Source organism: Trichosurus vulpecula, chromosome 1 (assembly GCF_011100635.1).
Source record: "Trichosurus vulpecula isolate mTriVul1 chromosome 1, mTriVul1.pri, whole genome shotgun sequence".
In the NCBI taxonomy this organism is placed as follows: Eukaryota; Metazoa; Chordata; class Mammalia; order Diprotodontia; family Phalangeridae; genus Trichosurus; species Trichosurus vulpecula.
Genome location: NC_050573.1, coordinates 312,871,976 through 312,894,777, shown reverse-complemented (window position 1 = coordinate 312,894,777; position 22,802 = coordinate 312,871,976). Strand labels below are relative to the sequence as shown.

The window sequence follows — 22,802 nt, the reverse complement described above, 5'->3', positions numbered from 1 at the left end:
ATACCACAATCCTGTCTTCAGATGTGTCCTGAACACTGCCCCCGCCCCACCCACAACTTCCTTCTAATTAGAATTCCCAAACCTATCTTAACTTTTTAAAATTTTCAGTTTATTCCACTTTTAACAAGTCTTTTTGTCATCACTGAGTAAAATGGAACCATCTGTTTATTTTTAGTAAAAATAACCCTAAAACCCTCATATTTAAATACTTTAAGATTTTTATTAAGGCATTAAAGATTTGAATTTAACTGTCTTTTGTTCTTGATGTGATATGAACTCAGTTAAACCATTCTGGGAAGATATTCAGTGGAGAAGACATTCTTAGGAGAATTCTTAAGGGGAGGTACCTGAAGTAGGAACAATTACAATATTCTATATTAGAGGTAATGGGGACTTGGCCTGCTAAGGTGGTCTGCTTTGTGAGTAGTGAGAAGGGATACGATGTGAGAGCTGTTGTGGAGACAAATATGGAAAAGATTTGGAAACTGAGCATAGAAGATAATGTGGGCATCATGAACATGGGAAACTAAAAGAAACTAAGTACTGTCAACAGAAATAAGGAAATGCAGTAGAGGTGTCAAGGAAAAGGTAATGAATTCTATTTTGTACATGCTGAGTCTGAGAGGTCTTCAGGACATCCATGTCTAATAGGTAGGTCTAGAGCTCAGGAGAGACTCAGGATAGATATGGGAGTTATGTAGATGAAATAATTAAACATATGAGAGCTAATGAGGTGCAGAAAAGAGTAGAAAGCTGGGCCCAGGACAGTGCTTGGGTACTTCCACAGGGAGTGAGCAGGATGTGAAATAACTGTCCAGCAAAGGAGTCTGAAGACTGTTCTGATAGGTAGGAGGACCTGCAAAGAGTGGTGTTATGGCAACTCAGAAAAGATGGGCAACAGTGTTAAACGAAGAGAAGTCAGGAAGTATAAGGACTGAAAACTGACCATCAAATTTGGAAGGAAGAAAGGAGAGGGAAAGGGGAGAGAGAAAGGAAGAAGACTCACATGGTGTGTATGTAGGGGAAAAGGGGAGCGGCAGGGATGGGGGTTAGTTGCTAAAGCAACAATTGTAGAAAGCTTTTTCTAGGAGACTGGCTGAGAAAGTGGGGGAGATATTGGGTGATAACTAGGAGAGATGGCAAATTCTACTAAAAGATAACAGAGACTTGGACATGTTTGCAGGCAGTAGGGAAGGAACCAGTACAAAAGAAGAGAGTTAAGGCAGAAGCGGGACTATAAAAAGGGTAATCTGCTAAAGAAAATAGGAAGGGATGGAATCAAAGCCACATGCAAAAGGGCTGCCCTTAGTAAAGAGAAGGGCCACTTCATTTTAGAGACTATAGAAAAGGAAGACAATAGAGAATGATGTCAAATGGTTTTGAGAAGAGAAGGGGAGAAGGAGTTCACACTAAATGGTTTCAATCTTTTTCTTTCAGTAAAGTAAGAGGAAATGTTCTCATTTGAAGGTGAAAGGGGAGGTATGGAGACTTGAGTAATGATAAGAATAACTAACATTTATACAGAGCTTACTATGTACTAGGCACTGTGCTAAGTATTTTATAAATATCTTATTTGATCCTTGCAACAATCCTGGGATGTAGGTGTTATTATTATCATCCCAATTTTACAGATGAGGAAATGGAGGCAGAGTGATTTGCTCAGGGTCACACAGCTACAAAGTATTTACGACTGGAAAACTTGAGTATTCCGAACTCCAGGAAACTGGATCCTCTATTCATTGTACCACCTAGTTGCCCTAGAGGTGGAAAGTTGGGGAAGGGAATCAATTAGGAAAGAGTAAAAGGAATGCTTTGCTGCAGTGAGGGCCAGCTTGAGGTTAAATAACACAAATTCTGGTTTGATACCCTGGTCAATTCAGTTACATGATTTCCACCAGTTCCATTTAGCAACATATACTGTTAAATTGGGGGTTTCTTTCTGTTGACACCCCATGGCATCTATTTCAAATAGACTTGCTTTTTGTTTCAAATACGTATAGGCATTTTTCTTGTATTCTTTCCAGAAGTGTCATTTCAGACTTTTATTTCATAATGGTTTAAAGAAACATTCAAGATCCTCAGATTATGTCTGTGAATTCTATCTCCAAAGTCAGTCTGGATTGCACAGAACTCATGTCTTTCAAATATTATCTTCTGATTTTGCCCCATCTTTTTATTTTTGAGTTCTAAGTCTCCCACTCTTTTTCAGAGTAGCTACTGTTCAGTGAGATTAGCTGATATGTGTTCTAAACTGTATATGCTCATTTAAAAAAGATTTCAGAGCTTGAATTTCCACACTAACTTCATTCTTTGTTTAATTCTTCTGTTTCTCCGATGAATCTTTTTGGAGTTTCTTGTTTTTCCACTATTACTTCTGGCATCCCACATTTACTTCCTTGCTTTTTCTTTACTCTGTATAGTCATTATAGTGTGTCCTTTCTAGAGAGGTCATTTTTCCTTAGCAGTTGCAAAGTTAGTTTGCCTGTGATGCCCTTTTTGTGATTTCTTTCTCCTTCTACCCACCCCTTTTTAGCTTCTCTGATACCTTTTCAGTAATATGAGTTTATGCCAAATCTCCCTTTTAGCCTCCTTGTTCAGGGCCCCTTTTCATTATATTGTAGACAGAACAGCTATATTAAATATTCTGCAGGGCCCCTTCCCATTTACATTTAATTGAAAACTTTCTTCCATACAGACTATAAAATTAACTGTTAAAATATAAGGTGGGAAAGAGCCCTGGTTAACTGGTAAAGTATCATGGAGAGTAAAGGTAGGTTTTGAAAAATGGAAATATTTAGAGGCAGCTAGTTGGCTAAATAGATAGAAGTCTAGACCTGGAGCCAGGAAGACCTGAGTTTACATCTGGCCTCAGATGGATTTTGTAACCCTGGGCAAGCCACTTAACCTATGATTACTTCAGTTTACTCATCTGTAAAATGGAGATAACAAAGGCACCTCCCTCCTAGGCTTGATGTAAGAATAAAACGAGAGAATAGTTATCAAGTACCTTGTAAATCTTAAAATGATATAAAAAGGCTAGGCTTCATTACTCTTAAGAAAGAAAAGTGGGAAAACCTATAAAGTTTAGTAGGTCTGGTCAGAAATTAGGTTATGAATCCTTAATCTATTTTTGTATCACAGCAGTCTGGTAAAGCTTATAACTTCTTAAAAAGTATTTAACTAACTGAAGGAGATGCTAAATTTCAGTTAGTAGTGAAAATAAAAATGTAATCTATTCCATCTCTCCCTCAGATACATTCATAGACTCCCTAAAAATTATTCACAGGGATCCATGGACCCTAGGTTAAGAACCTTTGAATTAGATGAACCAAAGAAAAACTTGACAGACATCACCTTACAAAAGTTAGGGAGAGGCTAAATGTCAGGAAACCAGCTAAAATAATCAATGGAACCACTTATTAATAATAATATAAAGGGTATATGTATTGTACTATATTATTTGTAGATATAAAGTCTAAAGAACACTTGATTTATAGCTAGAAGTTGAATCTTATCATCTGTGTAACCTTAAGGAGAGAAATTTCATCTCTTAGGGCTTCTTTTTCTTTACCTATAAAATGAGACTAGCTAGATTATCTTTCTGGTCTCTTTTTAGCTCTTAGGTCACATGATACTATGAATCTTATACATAAGTTTATGTTGATAACAAATTACTTTCATTCTAACATTCTAGCTATCTCTCAACTTCAACTCAGAGGGTTCTTAAATCAAGCAATTGAATAGTAATGCAGACAGAGGGGAGGGAGGGCTTGAGAAAGGGCTTAAGACAAACCTAAGGATATATCAAAGAACAAAGTCCCTGGGAGCTAGTGTCATATAAATGACTTCTCCCAAAACTCAATGATTGGTCCCTAAAGTCGAGTGAGAAGGAGGTAGAAAAGTTAAATGAGAACATCCAGCAATGTTTCACTTCAAAATAAATCTTCCTACTTAGCAAAGAGAAAGCAGAGCCAGGAAAATAGCATGATAGCACTGTAGTATATTTCATCTCTAGAAACTGATATTATTAAGATTCTATTTAAATCAAAAGGAATAGGACATTGATGTTATCAAAAAGTTAGAAAATACATTAGACAGTAGTTAAGACTTCTAATTAAGGGTATACATTTGATATGCAAATACTGTTCTAATTATACCAAATACATTATTGGGGGGAATAAGAATGATGAGAGTACTACTGAAAATTGAAATTTATGCAGTGCTTTAAGTTTTGCAAAGCATTTCATATATATCATCTATAAGATGAGAAGGTTAGACCAAGTGATCTTTGGAGATTCCTTCCAGGTCTAGATCTACAATGCTATGACCTCATTCTGATGCTCATTAACACCTTTCTCAGATAGACTTTCAGAACTGCCTAGACCAAACTGTCTGATTATAAATTGCCCAACAGATACTGACCTACCCTGGTTGAAGCCATTACCTCACCAGATAATCCTCATTCTGCAGATGAGGAAACCGAGACTCAGAAAAAACTGTGACTTGCCTCACAGCCTAACAGTTACTGAGTATCTGAGATAGGATGTAAACTCAGTCTTCCCAACTTTAAGTACAGCCTCTATTTTATCTCTTCCACCATGGCCTCTCCAAATTAGGTGCTAGAGCTGTCTTTGAATAAAAATTAGTCAAGTATTTATAGCAAACTCGTAACACTGTAAATAGCCTACTGTTCTCAAGTCTCTCATTTTTTCATAGTTGTTTCAATACTTCTGATTAAATCAGGAAGCCTCATATGTGTGTCTGTTCCTTAACCCTTGTGATATTTTCTCCGTGCCCCCAAACATGCCTTTCTCTCTCTCAGAGGCTGGGTCTCTTTATCTTGTCCAATCTGGAAGTACAGGGGCTACTCACAGGCCCCATCCCATTCTGATCAGCACAAAAGCTTTGACTTGTCTCCGACTTGGGCCAATGTGCTTTCCTCCTTCAGAAACCAGGTGGTCTCCCACTCTGGAAGGGCTCACTATATTAATTACATTAAGCTTAGTGTGGACACCTGATTGGCTTAGCCCATGGCACCTCAGAATTCCTGAGCTCAAAAGAACCAACAGCTTAAGCCTCCCCAGAGGCTGGGATTATAGGTATGTGCTACAAGGCTCAGCTTTGTGATTATCTCTTAACTAGGGACTACCGATCTTCCTTTTGACAAAGAAGGAAAACTGAAAGGAGAGAAGACTGGAACTATATAGATAGGACTAGAGTAGACTAGGAAACAGAAATCAATTGTAACAGATTGTCAGAGAGTAGCTCAAATATTTCAAATTATAAATCCTAAATATGAGAATATAGAAACATTTTTCTCCTACATTTCTCTCGTGTGTGTGTGTGTGTGTAATAAGTAATTTGTTAAGAAATAGTGGCATTCTTCTTTGAATTTCTTTCTAATTTCTGCTGCCAAAGAGAAGTGAAAATTAAATCCACCAAAGAGGACCATCTAGTGTAAAACATGAAAATTGCAAATTGTGATTTGTAAGTTTGCAACTGGTAAGGAACTTAGCCCCTTGATTTTATAGTTGGGGAAAATGAGGCACAGAGAAGTCAGAGCATTTGAACTGAGTGGAGATCACCACCTGAAAGAGATCCAGGAGGAAAATTTACAGGCACATCATAGCCACATTTCAAAGCTCCCAGGTTAAGGACAAAATAATGGAAGCAACAATGATAAAAAAAAATTAAATATAATGGAGCTACAGTAAGAATTACACAAGACCTAGCAGTTACTACACTGAAGAAGTGTAGGTCTTGGAATACTATATTCTGTAGAGCAAAAGAGCTGGGGTGACAACCAAGGTTAACTTACCCAGCAAAGTATAATCCTGAATGGGAAAAAAAAAGAGAGGATTTAACGAACTTTCAGTTTTCTTGTGACAAAAACCCTAGAACTTAAGGGAAAATTCGATATATAACACCCAGAAGAAATACAAGGTAAACATTGAAAACCAATTATAAGGGACTCAACAAAGTCAAATTGTTTACTTTGTATATGTGAAAATATTAGTAGTACTCTTATGATTGTCACCATTATTTGGGTAGCTTGAAAGAAAAGCATGGGCTGAGCTGAGTACAATAGGGTGATTCTAAGATAATAAATCTGTGTAGGGAGAGATAAATAGGAGTAATTATCTCATACAAACAAAGGCATAAAAGGAAAAGTTGATACAGATGACACTACTGGGTAAAGTGCTGGAACCTTGCTTTCATCAGGAAGGAGTTAAAGAGAGAACAACATATATATCTAGAAGGGAATAAAAGTATTCTAAATTCAGAAGAAAATAAGAGGGCAAGAGGATAGAGTTGGGGGGAGAGAAAGAGGGAGGAACTCTTGGGGGGGGTTAAGGAATAGGAGAGCAAGGTAGCAGGTAGAAGTAAAGCAAAGGAGTGAGGAGAGACAGGGTAAATAGAGTGAGAAAGATAGTAAGAAAAAATAGGAAGGAGGAAAATACACCACAAATAATTATGGCTTAGAATGTGAATGGGACAAATTACCCATAAAACAGAAACAGACAGCAGACTAAAAATTTGAATTCAACAACATGTTGCTTTCAGGAAACATTATAAAAATGAGAGATATACATAAAGATAAAATAAAGGGCAGGAGTAGAATTAATTATATAAAAAAAGCAGGGATAGTAATCATGATCTCAAAGTTAAAGTTAAAATAGATTTAATCAAAAGTGAAAAAAAGAAACTATGCTATGTCAGTAATAGTATTCAATATCGTTTTAGACCATTTAAAATACCTAGACAGTATAAAATATCTGAGTTTTTACCTGACAAAGCAGACACAGGAACTATATAAACAGAAACATAAACATTTTTTATACAAATAAACTCAATTATTCATGGGTAGGTAAAGCCAATATAATCTTTAAAATGACAATTTTACCTAATCTATTTATTCAATATCATCCCAATTCAATTACTAAAAAATCATTTTACTGAGTTAGAAAAAATAATAATAATGTTCATTTGGAAGAACAAAAGGTCAGGAACTTCAAAGAAACCAGTGTAAAAAGATGTAAAGGAAGTACAAGGAAGGTGAGGGCATTGTTCAAGTGCAAAAAGGAAAATTTTGATTATTTTAAATTAAAAATTTCTTCTATAAATAAAACTTACGTAGCCAAGAACAGAAGGAATGAAGAAAATTGGGAAAAAACTTTCACAGACAATCTCTCAGATGGAATGTGACTGTGTTGGAATACTGCTGTGATGTAGGAAATGATGAACTGGTTGGTTTAGAAAAGCATGGAAAGACTTAAACCTAAGAATAAAGATGCTATCACCTTCAGAAAAACAGATGATAGGAGGAAATACGCACAGCATGGTCTTACATATGTGTGCATGAGTGTATACATGTATGCTTATAGATATCTATGTATATTTATATATATCTGTGTTTAATTGTAGCCTTCTTTGGGTGGTCAGGAGAGAAAGAATAAAGTAAAAAGTACACAGAAGAGAACAAAAGAAAACCAACAAGGAAGCAAAGAAAAGCTGGGCAGCTTTGAAAACAATGTATAGTATTTATCACATAGGTTTTCTTGAAATGGAAATTTATTGTTTTATACTGAATCCTCTCTTATGATCTGTTGTGACCATGGCAATGTATTTTCCCCCCTCATTTTGTATTTAAGTTTAAAATTTAAAAAATTACAGAAATAAAGGAACTGAAAGGAAAATATTAAAGTGAAAGTTATATATCACAGAATGCAGAGTTTTGGTACAAAGGTTACTTATTAGATCTTTAATAATGAGAAGTCATTCAATAAATGCTGGATAAATATATAATGGGCAGCTAGGTGGTGCAGTAGATAGAATGCCAGGATAGGAGTCAGAACGACTCCTTCCTGAATTCCAACCCAGCTTCAGATACTTAGTAGCTGTGCAACTCTGGGCAAGTCACTTAACCCTATCTGCCTCAGTTTCTCTATTGTAAAAAAAAAATGAGCTGGAAAAGAAAATGGCAAACCACCCCAGTATCTCTGCCAAGAAACCCCCTAATGGGGTCACGAAGAGTCAGATACAACTGAAAAATGACTGGAGAGAGGAGAGGGAGCTCACATGGTACGTCCAACGAGTTGTGAGACAGAAGACCTCCTGTATAAAGGAACAGTAGTTCAACCTTTTCATTTTATAAATGAGGAAAAAGAGGCCACAAAAGGTTAGGCGACTTTCCCAAGGTTATACAACTAGAAAGCAGCAGATTTACACCCAGATATTCTAGTGCCAAATTGAGTAGTCGTTCTACTATCCATGTTATGGCATTAACAATTACTTAATTAAAGGTACTTTGTTCCCTAAATCCATTTCTCACACCAATCATATACCACGAAATACTGTCTCTGATGGGACAGTAGCCTGAAATTGATTTTTACTTACTGAAAGTATGATGAAGTATTTGAAATGAAGTTATCACCTAACTTTGTAAAAAGTAGTCCGACATTTAAAAGTATTCAAAATTAGTTTAGAAAGAAGACAGTTTCTTAAAACAACTAAACACAATAAATCTAAAAATTTAATAAGCCATATGTCTAAGGATTTTTAAATTTTGTTCCAAGGGGCTGTATGAGCAGTGTTATTTCAACAATGTAAATCACTACTGTGGTTTCTCTGATAGCCCCATGTACATTATTTTTGAGGTTATGAGTGCTGGGAAACTAAGTTCTGACTCCAAATTGCATAAAAAATGAGTTAGTGTTTACAATAAGTCTCAAAGTAATGACAATTCCCAATGGTAACGTGTCCAGAGATCAGGAAGAGAAACTACTGAAAAATATCTTGAAGTGCTCCATCATGACTTCCCCTTGCTTATTTGTCCAAAAGGCTCTCTATCATTTTAGTAAGGATCTCAATATGAACCCTAAATTAAAAGTGAAAATCCAAAATCTACTGCACATACGCTTTGATATGGTATAACTGGCTACCCAATGTATCTTGTTTCATCAGTCTTCTCCAGGCTTTATTCTTTCACTCCACTTCTCTACAATGACAGAAAGCTTCCTCAACCTTAAAGTTCACTGAACTCCTGGGCTTCTTTCATTGCAAATACACCCTATACCTGTCTCTTCCTGAATGAGTGGTTCCTCCAGGACCTACATTTTAAGGAAAGCCCCCATGGAGAATAAGGCCTTCACCCTCTACTCCAGAATCCCTTTTTTTTCCCCAATGCAACTTCCCTTCCTTTCATGTATTGGCTCCCTCCATTAGTTCCTAGTCCCAGGGAGTTTACATTCTATTTGTCTTTCTGCTTGTATTTGTATTCCCAGCACTTAGCACAGTCCCTGGCACATGGTAAAGTGCTTAATAGATGCTTATTTATTTGATTTGACATTATTGAAACGTCTCATGATTCCTGAAACAAACAAAAAAAAAATGAAGGACATATTCTATTGCATTAAAAAAGACTACTAATTGTTGAGTGTACAATTCACATATAAAAATTATCAAACCTTATTAGAAGTTATTGTAGTTAATATTTAAGTCATTTATCAAATGTATAACATGTCATCAGCTACTCTCTTAACTCTTTATTTTGTCTTGTAGTTGCTTTACTATTAGGAATGATTTATTATGAACTCACCGTTAAGTGGCCTTCATGATGATCAGGAAAATGAATGAATAAGTACTCTGTAGCGACCAACTGCATTATAGAGTCACCCAGGAATTCCATTCTCTGATTATGGCCTCTGAAAAATGAAGCATCATACAAAAAAGAACAATAAGCACTTGGAGTGAAAATAAAGTGAGACGAAAGATCATTTAAGAGTATAAATGTACCTAATTTATTTTGAAGCATAAACTGAAAGTTAAGAATTAAAAAGAAAATTAATAATGTTCTAGAATTTCCTAATTAAGAGAATGAACTCTTTGTCTAGTTGTAGTTGATATTGGGAATGAAAATTTGTAAAAAAACAAAACAAACAAACCAACTTATTTTAAAATTTAGCCAAATTCTAAAATATAGACCTGAAAATAATATAATGAAAAATGTAAAATAATGTAAAAAATAATGGAAAGGTTCTTAACATTTTTTTGTGTCACAGACCCCTCACTGGCAATCTGGAGAAGCCTATGGACCCTTTCTGAGAATAATTTTTTAAAGGAATAAAATAAAATACACTGGATTACAAAAGAAGTCAGTTAAAGTGAAATATAGTTATAAAAAAAAAGCCACACAAGTTCACATATCCCAGGTTAAGAACCCCTCAACTAGGAGGTGACCACTTATCTGAGAACTATATAAGAATACAAATGAAAATAAAAATTTGGTGTCAAAGTTAAAACTAAGAGTAATTAAGGATATTTACTTCTTAGTCAATCATTTGTCAGAATAGTGTTTAAATATCTAGACTCTAGTTCAAAGTTAATACAGAAGTCCATTAAAATAAATAAAACTTCATACTCTGAAGCGGAGAATTATACATATAATTTTAAAAATCACTCCGAAGCCTGGTTACTCCCTTTAAATATTTCAAATTCTGATGGCTGTACATTGATTTAGCTTTAAATGAAATTGCAGATATGTCCTATTCTTTTACTATAAATGAATAGATTACAAAATAAAAGTGACCAAGAAAACTACATCAGACAGGACATTCAGATATTAATAGTCTGGGGCTGCTCACTGAGTCTTACAGTGCAACTTCCAATTTACTCAAAGGAAATATGGCAAAGGCCAAAGTCTACATTACCTTGATAGGCCTGCTAATGTTACTCTCAACTGAGATGCTACTTTCAACTCACAGAGTCAGATGATTAAATCCCACTGTTCTCAATGTGAATGCTCGTGCCAGAAGTCGAACATGAGTAAAAATGACTCCAATAGCTTCCTCGAATTCTGTAAGCTTCTGTAGTACTGGAGAGGTTTCAATGAGTTGTCGATCAGTATTTGGCTCCTGTAGCTTAAGGGGAAAAGAAACAACACCACCAAGATACATTATATAAATTGAAGAACATTAAAGTGTTTTGTTTGCTACTCAATCATCCTTACTGGTTCCTAAAAGCAAAATCTTCTTGTAGAAAAATATGTATGTATAAATCAAGCAGAAATATTTGAAATCTAAAAAAAAAAATTATTCTTCTCCATCATCCCTCAAATCCTTACTTAACATTAAGAATAAACAAGACTTAGTATTTACAGAAAATTCCACAATAATATTTTCTAATTCTTTATCACATTACAGAACCAATTATTGTACAAAGGGTATTCAAAATCTGTGTTGTACTGGCCCTTCAGAGTAGGTAGGGTGCATAACTGCATCAATGCATTGGTCCAAGAACAGTAGGAAGAGACCATGTGATTCCCCTTAAGTAACCACTCTAGGTCACTTAACTACTCTGGGCCTCACTATTCTCATCTACAAAATGAAGAAATTTGACCAAAGGATCGCTAAAACTTCTTCCAAGTCTGTCTTTCTACAACTAACAAGCCTCTTTTTTAGCAACCAAATACACTCTGGCAAGTGAAAAAGCCTAGACCCAGCTCACTCTAAAGAATAGTAACATTTTCTATTAAAGTAGAAATCAATTCTGCCTAACAGGGAAACTTCATCCTCTGCTGAAGAAAAATATAAAAATTAAAGTCAAGATTCAAATTTTTGCCTAATTCATGTCATCCTTTGTTACTGAAATGTTTTTCAAGTACTCTGAATTATTGACAGTTATTACAAAGTCTATGTGTGCCTGTGTGTGTAAAATGAATAGGAGCTAGTTTCATGAAAAGCTTTACAATAATAACCAGCATTAATCCAGAGTGCTTAAAATTTTTAAATTAGAATATACATGTAGCAAACAAAGTATGTACAAAAGAAAAAAAATCAAAACAAGGATTCTCAAAATTGATATAGGAAAGGTATCCTGTTTATAAACAACACCAGAAAGTCCTACAGATCTCCAATGAAAGTCATTATACTACCTTATGATTTTAATTTAGCAATAATCTTTCAGTCCCTTAAGTTAGAGACTTGAATTTCTCAGGTACAAATTGGGTAAAATTTAATCTCGAATTTGGTTTACTTATTTTTCCATAAAACATTTTCCTTATTCTCCTATCCTATATAGTAGGCAAACAGGCATCAAAATAATGTTTTATTATCACCTTCCTGCCAAATTCTTCACACAAAAAGCTATATTTGCCTTATGAAAGGGAGAAAAAGACAAAAAATAAGTAATGTGGTTAGCATCATTCTATACATTACTCAATTTCCAATACTGTCATGACAGGTAAATTTCATAATATCTTTGAGAGAATCTAAGGATAAAAGTGTCAAAAAACCTCAAATTCTAAAATAAAGCAAAACCACTAAATAAGGCCAAAGAATCACTTACTTGGAGTGGGTGTAGTGGATAATTAAGCCATACTTCCCGGAGGTCCTAAAAAATTTGAGAAAAACTTTTAATGTTCAAAAGATTCATTTGATATATTTCAGAATAGCAAATAAAATGTCCTTATTTAAAATACTAAACTATTTTAGACGCTGACTGTGATTACCGTAAATTCAAAATAGTGCTGGCAAACAAATTCTTTTAAAAGTATATTCACTAACTTAAACTGTCTTCAGTGTCTCCAATTATTTTGTCGAAAAAAAAAAAAAAAAGCAATGAAATTAAAAAAAACTCACTAATATAAAAAGTTAAAAGCTCTTTTTAAAAATGATTCTTTTTCTAACTTACATTTTGCAGAAAACTTAAAATGGCTATAGAGAACGCTAATATAATACCTTGCAGAAGTCATTCACAATTTTAGAAATCATATTAAGAAGGGTACTGATAAGTTGGAAGGGATCACACAGAATGGGAAAAGGCCTTGAAATCAAGCACTCTGTGGACTGGTCTCTTGTCCAAAAGAGAAGATTTTGGGTAAGACATGATGTCAAAAAGATGCTGAAGAGGGAGCTTGACTAGTTCTCCTTGATCCCACAGAGCTGAACCAGGAAGGTAGGTTTAGGCTTGAAGTAAAGAGTAACTTCTTAACAAGTAGTTAGCTCTAAAAAAAGTAAAATGAGCTGACTTGGGAGGTAGTGATTCCTCTCCCAAGAGGTCTTCAAGCAAAGGTCAGACTGACTCCTGGGGCATCTTTCTCAGGGATAAGTTGGTTTAAATGGTCTCTGAGATTACTTTCAACTTTGCTATTTTTATGAGTTTGAGGATTCACAAGAGTGAGTCTATAGACACTCTATATGTATACTTTTTAAAGCACCATTGTGTCAATACTTCTCACTCAGTCTATGGTCTCTTGACTGATTTTCTTGTCTAATATTTCTTCAATTCAACCTTCTTACAGTTGTCAAAATCATCTTAACATAGAGAAAATATTTTCAATGGTTTGCCTCTATCTTGAGGATAAAAGGCAAACTAATTAAGCTGCCATTTAAGTGTTTACTCTCAACCCACTTTTCCAACCTTATTTGATTCTACTCCTTTCATGAATAAAACATACCAGCTGAACTAGACTATTAGCTATTCCAAGAGCATATTTTGCCCTCTCCCTCTTCTGTGTATTTGTATAGATCATCCTCCGTCTCTGGAATGTACTCCACAACTCTATATAAATTCAAGGTCCAGATCAGAAGCCACTTCTTCCAAGACGACTTACTTAACCTCACCCTCCTCCCATTCCCAATATTTCTTATAGTAATTTGTTCAGAACTACCTTTTGTGAACACATTTTACCTTGTATCATACTTATCTGTGATGGTCTTAGTTCACTATTATACTCCTTAAGTAAGGGACTGGGTCCTATTTTCAACGTTGAATCTCCTGCTTCAAGGACAATGTTCCTCACAAAATAATCACTGAATGACAGTTTATTGAACCTGCCCTTTCATTCTAATTCCACTGTCACCACCATAAATAATCCAAGCCTTCAATATCTCACAGCTGGATGACTTTAATAGCCACCTAACTGGCTTTTGTGTTCCTACTCTCTCTTCATTCCAATCTACGGCTGATTAAAACTTTCTTAAAAATGATACTTTTTTCATATCTCCCCTTTTCTCAAAAACCTTCAATGATCCTAGGCAAGTCCTGTTCTCTAGGTAAACATTAAATAATCTATTTCTAATTTTCCCCCAATATGAATTCTCCACTCCTGTCAAACCAGTGATGTCACTTCACCACTCCCCAAACATACCACACTCTTCTTGTCTGTTTTTTGTGCTTTTTACTCATGCTGTTCTTCCTACCTGGAGAGTATTCTTTACATCTGTCCAAATTCTACTCTTCCTTCAAGGTCCAACTCATGATATCAGTATTATTACTACTATTAGTTATATGAACCATTACTTTGGTCTACATTCATTTTCTCCTCCTCCTTTGAAGTATTATATATAACTTTACCTAAACCACTAATTGAATGCATATGTTGGAAGATACAGACAAGAATGAGAAATAATCCCAGCTTTCATGGAGATCGCAGACAAGAAGTAATAGGAAACACAGGGCATGTATACAAACAACTATAACATGAAAGTGAAACAGGAGAGGCGCTAAAAGTGTAAGGTTAGTTTATAGGGAAAGATTACTTTGACAGGGAAAAGGTGTAAGAGAGTATATTTCATTGAAGAGATGGAATTTGAGTAAAACGGGGGGAAGAGGGGGAATGGAATTAAGAAGCCATGGGGGAATAGCAAACAGTCTAGTCTTTCTGGTGCTTTGGGTATATAAAGAAAAGTAGGAGGTTCTAAGTTTGAGGAGTTACTTTGGGGCCAAATTACGGAAGGTGCTTAATTCTAGGCAAAGGAATTAGGTAATGGGAGCCATTGAACAATTCTGAGCAAGGGGATCACAAGACCAATACTAGACACTAATTTAGCAGTGATGTGAAAGATGGATGTGGAAGAAATGAAGATCAGTTCTGAGGTTACTGAAATAAGTCTAGGTTAGAGGTTAAGAAGGCAACTACACTGAAAATAGAGAGTAGGGGAAGATTATAAAAGATTCTGTGGAGGTAATAATAACAGGATTTAACAACTGGTTAGCTATAGGAAGTAAGGAAAATGGATGGAGCCACGAAAAAATGGCTAAAATTTCAAGCATAGTTTGACTATGAGGATGGTTTGTGTCACTGACAGAAGTGAGAAATCAAAAGGAGAACTAATTTTTTTTTTCTGGAGAGAAAAGATAATTAGTTCTAAGTGCAGATGTTAAGTCTGAGATGCTGGCAAGATATGGACATCATTCATGTAGCAGTGATAGTTGTAACAATGGGAGTGGATGGCCTGTCAGTAAAACATAAAGAGAAAGGGAACCATGAAGAAGATGGCTAGAGATAAAGCAGGAGAGAATAGTGTAACAACAATTCAGCTAACAGCTGTTGTGGGGTGTAAGACCCAACAAGAGCTGCCAGCACAAGTTCTTTTGATTTGCTTTACTAAGGAAAGTAACATTAAGGGGTTAACAATCTTACTTTAATCAAACATATACAAATATCATTCACTTAGTTCAGGAAGAAAAGCCAGCATCCTGAACTTCAGAGCAAATACAAACAAATTACAAACACCAACAGACAGACCTTATCTGATTCAAATCACAATTCATAGTTACCAGGAAAGCATCAACATCTGGGTTCATGGGCTGGGGAGCTCTTAACGATGGCGTGCCCAGAGTCTCCGCATCAACATCAACACTCCTCCAGGAGTGAGAGCCCCAAACAAACAACTTTGCTTTCTCTTTTTTACACCATCCTTAGATGTCATCCGATGGACCAGAACTTAGGTGCATACTATTGGCTCTGGTCTTAGCAACTCCCCTTAGGGCCCTGGGGGCTTCTTGCCCCTCTCAAACTAGCAAACTATTTTACTAACCAGCCTGGGGCTTTGCACTTAGTAAGACTCAATCAAAGACACTTAATTAATTCAGCATTCTAAAACAGTAAAAAAAGTCTCACCTTAATTACCAATACAAATAGTCACAGAGAAGGAAGAAAAGAGCAACACTAAAGTGTCAGAGATAAGTCTGAATGTCACAAAAAGCAAGCATGCAGTATACCTCTAAACACTTGGGCTCTGTTCAGTTTCACAAAAGACCTGCACTTAAAAAAAAAATAAACCAAACCAAACCAAAACAAAAAACACCTGGTCTTCAGTAATCCCATTTATAAAGCTGAAGTAAGACCACTGGACACTGAAGTTGATATAAAATATAGTGTAATGACTGAGGTTAATAAAATTTCAAGATTGAATAAAGTCATAAAAGTTTCTTTATGCAAAATATACACATGATTTAAAATGTCTATGTCATGAAATGTTTATATATGTAAGAGGATGTGTGCTGCCTTCAGAACACTTCCTAAAGGATGAAATATATGAACTACTACATAGATCCTGGAAAAAAAGATCTAAGCCTAAAAAGTGCACGCTCCTTTTTTATCCTAACTCTTACTTTTTGGAAGCCTCACATATAACAGTAATGAAAAATACCATTAAATATAAAGGGGTCATAATGGTTGAGAATACAGGCCTACTACCCATTTTCTTATTGCACTATGAAGACTATTACAATAAATTATGATAACTTACTTCAATTTGAAGTATGGCCTTAACTCTATAAATGTCACATTAATTCTTTAGTTTGAGTATAGAAGAAATACACCTTTTAAGGCTCTCTCTAGTAATACAAAACTTCCAAATAAAACATTTTGCTATCAAGAACTACTTTAGAATCTAGTAAATGTCTCAAAACTAAAATTTCTTAAAAAAAAATTCTTTATTCTCTCAGTCTTGTCATGCAAAGCAATGAAATTACTACCTTTAATACAGGGTGTCCCAAAAGACTTAATGCTTAAAACTTAAAAGATTTATAACAAAATCAGAATGATCTGATTCCTTTAATTCTATATTAAATACCTATTAAAACAAATATATTTTACTTAGTTGATCCCATTACTCACTAAAATATAAAAAGCTTTACCGAAATTAAAATCTTATGAAAAGAGACAATTAGGAAGAAAGAAGAAACCCAAATAATTCAAGTTAAAATACCTTGTCATTAAAGAGCAAACGCCCAAATAACTGTTTAGCTTCTTCAAGGCTTCCCTCCAAGTAAACAGCTCCTACATGACAGGAACAATATGTGGAAAAGAAGTGTTTTATTAATTCGGAGAAAATTACAAATCCCTGTAAGCTCTAGCCCACTGCCAAAAGGAAAAAGCCACACACACAGATACACAAACAACTCATTTCCACAGCAACTTGATAGAAGTGATTATTTAAAAAAATAAAGTTTTCCCTCTAATTTAGTATTATTTTATACTACAAAAGTGACTTAAATGCAAAGTAAAATTTTCTTTTAAAAAGCATTAAAATTGTGTAAAACAAGAAGATGGAAGCACAAAATTTCATGAAGCGATGATGTATCTGAATCTTGTAAAAGGAACTGTAAGAGCATTAGATTTAAAAATATAACCTTTTGCTTCTCATTTTAATGCATACTTCAGAGAAAAGGTGTGCATCTAAGATGAATCAAATCAACGATTAAATTTTAAAAAAGGCTATAGCAAATAAATTAGGAATCATCAAGTTATGGTTAACTTTTCTTTAATGATAGCTAATTTATACATCACTTTAATATGTGCAAAGCACCTTACATGTACCTGATTTGAATCCTCACAACAACCCTGTGAAATGCTATTATTTCCATTTTGCAGATGAGGAAACTTAGGTTGGCAAAGGGTAAAATGACATTCCTAGTAGGTATCTGAGGCAAAGCATCAAGTTTTTTTTAAAAATGTACAGCTTGAAGTCTATTCAGATGAAGAGTCACAGGCTGATGAACATGAGCCTGGGCTCAGGGGCACAATTCTGCTGTTCAATATAAACTGGACAATAAGAGTCTCAAATAAGTGTAGGAGTTCATATCTATACAGTAACTATTAAGCAAAGTGTGTACATTAAATATTAAATAAAATTAAGGTGATTACTACTCTAGAAGACTTACATCTTATTTCAAGGATCTGTGATTTAATCAGTGTGAGTGCTCCCTCTACTGACAAGGATCAAAAAATCTTTGTGGTTTAAAATGCTTTAAAGAACAATCTTTTATGAGTCATTAAGGCTGAAAAAAAAATTGAGTGGCCACCCTTCTGGTGATGAGTTTTTTTCTAATTTATCCAGGCTGAACCTCAGAAAGAGTTTGTTGTCAGGTTAATTATACCTTATGTTTTTCTACCTCTGTTAGTAAAAGCCAGAATTGGCAGTCCTGTTCAAGCTGGCAATGCCTGCTATAAGATACAGTCCCTGGCATGCTACAATGGAGTGTCTGAGAAGCACTGTGGTGGAAAACATAGACTGTCAAACGTTAATCTGTTTTCCAAGAAAGTAAGCAATAATGAGAACATAAGGGCCAGAACCTTTGAAATGTGGTCATATACACTTAATATCTACCTTATAATTTTCCAGTTTTTCATTGAATGAATTCTACAAAAGATAAACTGATTTTTAAACATTTCAAAGTTTTCCTCATCTATCTTAACATAAGTAATCTGAAGACATTAGATAACCGCTAATTAATTAGTATTCATGTTTTCCTGTAACTGAGGCCAATTTTATTTTGCTTATGGAACAGTGGCTCCTTTATTGAATATCTACAGATTTTCAGACTGAAAGCTTTTAAAGCCCTTCACAGTTTTTCCATTCTTATTTCATATTATTCCCTTCTACACACTTTTGGTTCAGGTCGAACTGGCCTGCTAGCTATTTCCTATAAACTGCTACCAACTGTTACATCTGTCCCTTTGCACAACTTGTCTTGCATGTCTAAAATTCACTCTTTCTTCACCTCTACCTCCTACCTAAGGATTCTTAAGATCTCTCCCAAACTCCTATTGTTGAGGAAATCCCCAGATTTTTTTTATTTGGGTGATAATTTGTATTCACACATCTCTTGTATTTTTCCTCCCAGCCCCACCCCATTCAAAGAGAGCGAAAGCTCCTTGAAGATAAGACTAATTCATTACCTTTGTATTCTCAGAGCCAAAGAGTTCCTTGCTAATAGTACACATTTAATAGATGTTCGAATGGAATTAGATTCAATTCAATTAAGCATTTTATATCTGAAAATGTATTCATGTGCCAAAACTTTGCAACAAAGAGCCTGACTTGTAATAAGAGATATTACCTATTAAAGCCTCAAAACAATTTGCCATAGCATGGCGAAGGTCTGATTCTCTACAGAGGTCAGGTCCATGAGCATAAAGCATGAATCGGTCCAGTTCAAGTTTCTATAAACATCAAAATAATGTAAAGTAAGAACAAATACAAAAACCAAATCAATCAAAATCTATCATAACAATCTGACACTTACAAAGTACCATTACAAAGTACTATAAAATCTGTCACTTACAATGACTATAGTCAGGTCAGTGCTACTGATGTATACATAGTCTTTTTTTGAAAGTGAGTCAGTCCTGAATCTCTTTCTCATGTAGGCTATCAAATCCAAAAGGAAGTACGGGAACCGTATCTAACCAGGAACCTCAGAAAATGCAACAGAACTACTAGGAATGAATTAAAAGTTTTAGGATGTCATAGGATTTTAGAGTCAGAGGAGACCTCAGAGGCCTCAGGAAGCTTAAGTGTCTTACCCAAGGTCACAGAGGTAGAACATGTGAGAGGTAGGATTTGAAGCCAACTCCTCTGACTCCTTAGCTAGAGTTTCTTCCCCTGTATCATGGTGCCCAGAACTGATCCAATTACTTACACAATACCTATGCTGAACCACAAATAACAAATTTTACATGGAATCCCTGAAGACCCTGGCCAACCCTTGCCCTAAAGCATTCCTGGGGCTACAAAATCAGTCTAAGGTTCAAAAGATCTATTCCCCTTCTTTCCTCAAGCATGTGCTGCTGATGGCCTCTATGTTAACTAAAGGGGACTGATGTATTCAATGTTAGGTTGTACCCAATGGAATACTTCAAAATATTGTTTTCATAACATCGGCTGTAGAGTTAGGACTTTGGAGATCCTTTATTATGCAGATGAAGAAACTGTAGCCCAACAGATTAAGTAACTTGTCCAAGATCATATGGAAGACCTTGGAAGAAAGCAAAACTCTTCTAGTTTTTAAATGTAAAAGCTAGAATTCAACAAACATTTATTAAGTGCTGACTTAGTACAGAGAGATATGCCAGGTCCCTAGTGTTCTATGTAGTAAATACTAAGGAAATATTTGTTAAAAGAGGTAATATGGCATAATAGATAGAGCTGGCCTTGGAATCAGGCAGATTTGGGCTCCAGTTCCGCTTTTGCTATATACTAACTGTCTAACTCCAGGTAAGACACTTAACCTTTCACTGCTCCCTAGAAACTATCTAAGACTAAGTTATAAAGCAGATGTCATCTGGAGCTTATGCCAATGAAATCACAGGCTCCATCCAAAAGAATAAAATAAAAACAAAGTGGTACTGAAGATGAGGCAAGTAACTAGCCTTTGAACCATCTGCATATAATAGGACCTACTTAAGTAATCCCAGTACAAGTATACTAAATTCTTACTACCATAGGAATGGTAATAAGAAGCTGAAAGGAAGTAAAGTTAGTGGCAATAAGAAGTGCACATTGCTGTACCATTTTAACTCTTGTGATTTCTTAATAACCTAGTTTACCTTTTCATATGGAAACTCATCTAGAAATGAAGCCACATGAAATAAACCCCTTTTACCACTTTCATAAAATAAAATCTATTCCTAGCATGTCATGGGCTATATTACATAATTTATTTCCACTTCATAGCTTAAATAGGGAAATCTATTTGCCAGCTTCTCCTGAGTAATACTTGGGAGAAGTGGATTTACTATTATGTGAGGCTCATGAATTTCCTTACTTATGAACACATCCTTCCTTCCAATTTGATTTTCCTTCCTTTTTTTTTTTTTACCCTAAGAGGAAAGATTTATGTATTATAAAATTATGTCTGAGTTAATACTGGCTTGCCCTTACTATGTACCAAAGTTTACACTGAATGACAACACCTAATAATTTTCATCTTTATCCCCCTACAATATATTTAAGAGGCAGGCATATAGAAAGAAACACAATTTAGAGATACATTCTTAGAAATTAGTTTCTATTTTTGGAAAGTGCTATTTTTTCACAATGTACAATTTTGTACAGATTCTCTTTAAAGGGATCATCTCTTGCTCAGCTAAACTATGGTAAACATGGAGCAGGTGGACTTCAGAGAAAATGGTAGAGCACAAAATTCTCAATGACAGAACTATTTAGTACTTGGAAAACATGAGGTCTACACCTGGAAATCAATAGAAGTGAATCAATAATAAAGATTAAGCGGATTAGTTGCTGTGATAATCTTGGCTTTAATAGCATTGGTAGACAGAGACCTATAAAAGACCCAAGTCAAACAAAATATAAGGTGCATCAACACCAGGGTCTAATGCTCTAGTGAATCAGGAAATATATGAAATGAGGTAATATTTGTAAAACACATGCTATCATACCTAATATAGGAGATGTTTACTTACTTCAAATAACACTCTCCCATTTTCAAGATGTTAGATGATTATCTAATGTACCCAGAACTTTAATATACCATATGTTTCGCACAATCAAAAATAAAACAATTATAACCTGTAACCCGGAAAGAACAAAGTTGGCTACTTTCATTTTCAATTTCTATTTCCCAGACTGTAGCACCTATCAACATATCAGTCAGAATGGAAACTTCATGCTTTTAGTTTTTTTGGATAACAGTCATTGTACTATAGAGCATTTTCAATTTTTATGTTAAGCTAGTTTCCCATACTCTAATATTTCCTCAATAAATAACTGAAGAACAGTTTTAATAGTAATCTATTGTTTTACAATGTAACCTACCAAGGGAACAATGAGGAAAATATCTCTATATTAACAACAACGAATATAGGAGATATATGTGAAATATCAGAAAACATTTAGACAAATCTTTCTATTAAATATTAAACTTTTAAAGTAGAGATAATCAAAAAAGTAGAAGCGTTTGTTGTCATGCTGCTCTTTCTTTTTCTTCTCTTTTGTTTGGCCTTAAGGCAATAGCCCTAGTTTGCAAGTACGGAAATCTGCAGCACTAGAGACTCAGGGTTTTTTGGAAGATCAAATAAGAAAATGTACATTAAGAAGTGAGTGGAACTTTACTGTATGTGGAACTTGTTAGTCTTGCAGTTATTCCTAATAAAAATAATTTAAAAACAAGAATGAGATAAAGCACTGAGTCACTGTTCTACAATATCACGGATAGGAATGAAGAAAATTAATGCTTTGGCTAGATCAAAATAAAAAAAAATCATAGTAGCCTCTTACTAAGAATTAAATATTTTGTATCAAATTTAAACCTTTTAGGAATACTGGGTTTAAAAAAATCCCACTAAGAAATTAACATAAAAATAAAGAAAAATGAATGGAAGTATTTATTCTTTTTCTAAAGCCATTATCCTGCTTATTAGTAAAAAGTAAATGTAATACAAACACACTAAAGTAAGCTGTATGAAATATTCAATTTCTCTTGCATTTTTCCCAAGTTTCTATATACCAAATGCTTAACTCTCTGACTCTGTACATCTGTTCAATTATTTCCTCATCTTTTATTAAGTCAACTCGCGGTGGAATTCATTAGCTGGTAGCTGAACTCACAAAGGTGCCCAGGAGAGGGCACAACCCAAATAAGAGCTGAAACTCTGTTCTGGACTACAAATTGTTCCTTCCCTCAAAGAACTTGAAAAAAGCCAAAAGAATTACTTGAGAAACTAATGACTAAGTTTCTTTTACTCAAATGCAAAACCAGCAACAGGTTGA

The 22,802-nt window shown here is 34.8% G+C and overlaps 1 protein-coding gene across 5 annotated transcripts in view; it reads right to left on the bottom strand.

Moving 5' to 3' along the window:
• DROSHA (drosha ribonuclease III) overlaps nucleotides 1–22,802 on the bottom strand; it is a 112,382-nt gene that overhangs the window by 12,313 nt on the left and 77,267 nt on the right. For 4 of the 5 annotated variants that reach the window (XM_036754184.1, XM_036754201.1, XM_036754210.1 and 1 more), the window contains 5 exons: nucleotides 19,132–19,234; nucleotides 16,998–17,068; nucleotides 12,346–12,390; nucleotides 10,762–10,919; nucleotides 9,599–9,704 (listed from right to left, as the gene is read on the bottom strand). In XM_036754184.1, the coding sequence (XP_036610079.1) occupies nucleotides 9,599–9,704; nucleotides 10,762–10,919; nucleotides 12,346–12,390; nucleotides 16,998–17,068; nucleotides 19,132–19,234 (483 nt within the window). The remainder of the gene's footprint in view (nucleotides 1–9,598; nucleotides 9,705–10,761; nucleotides 10,920–12,345; nucleotides 12,391–16,997; nucleotides 17,069–19,131; nucleotides 19,235–22,802) is intronic. The other variant, XM_036754193.1, reaches the window with a different exon arrangement.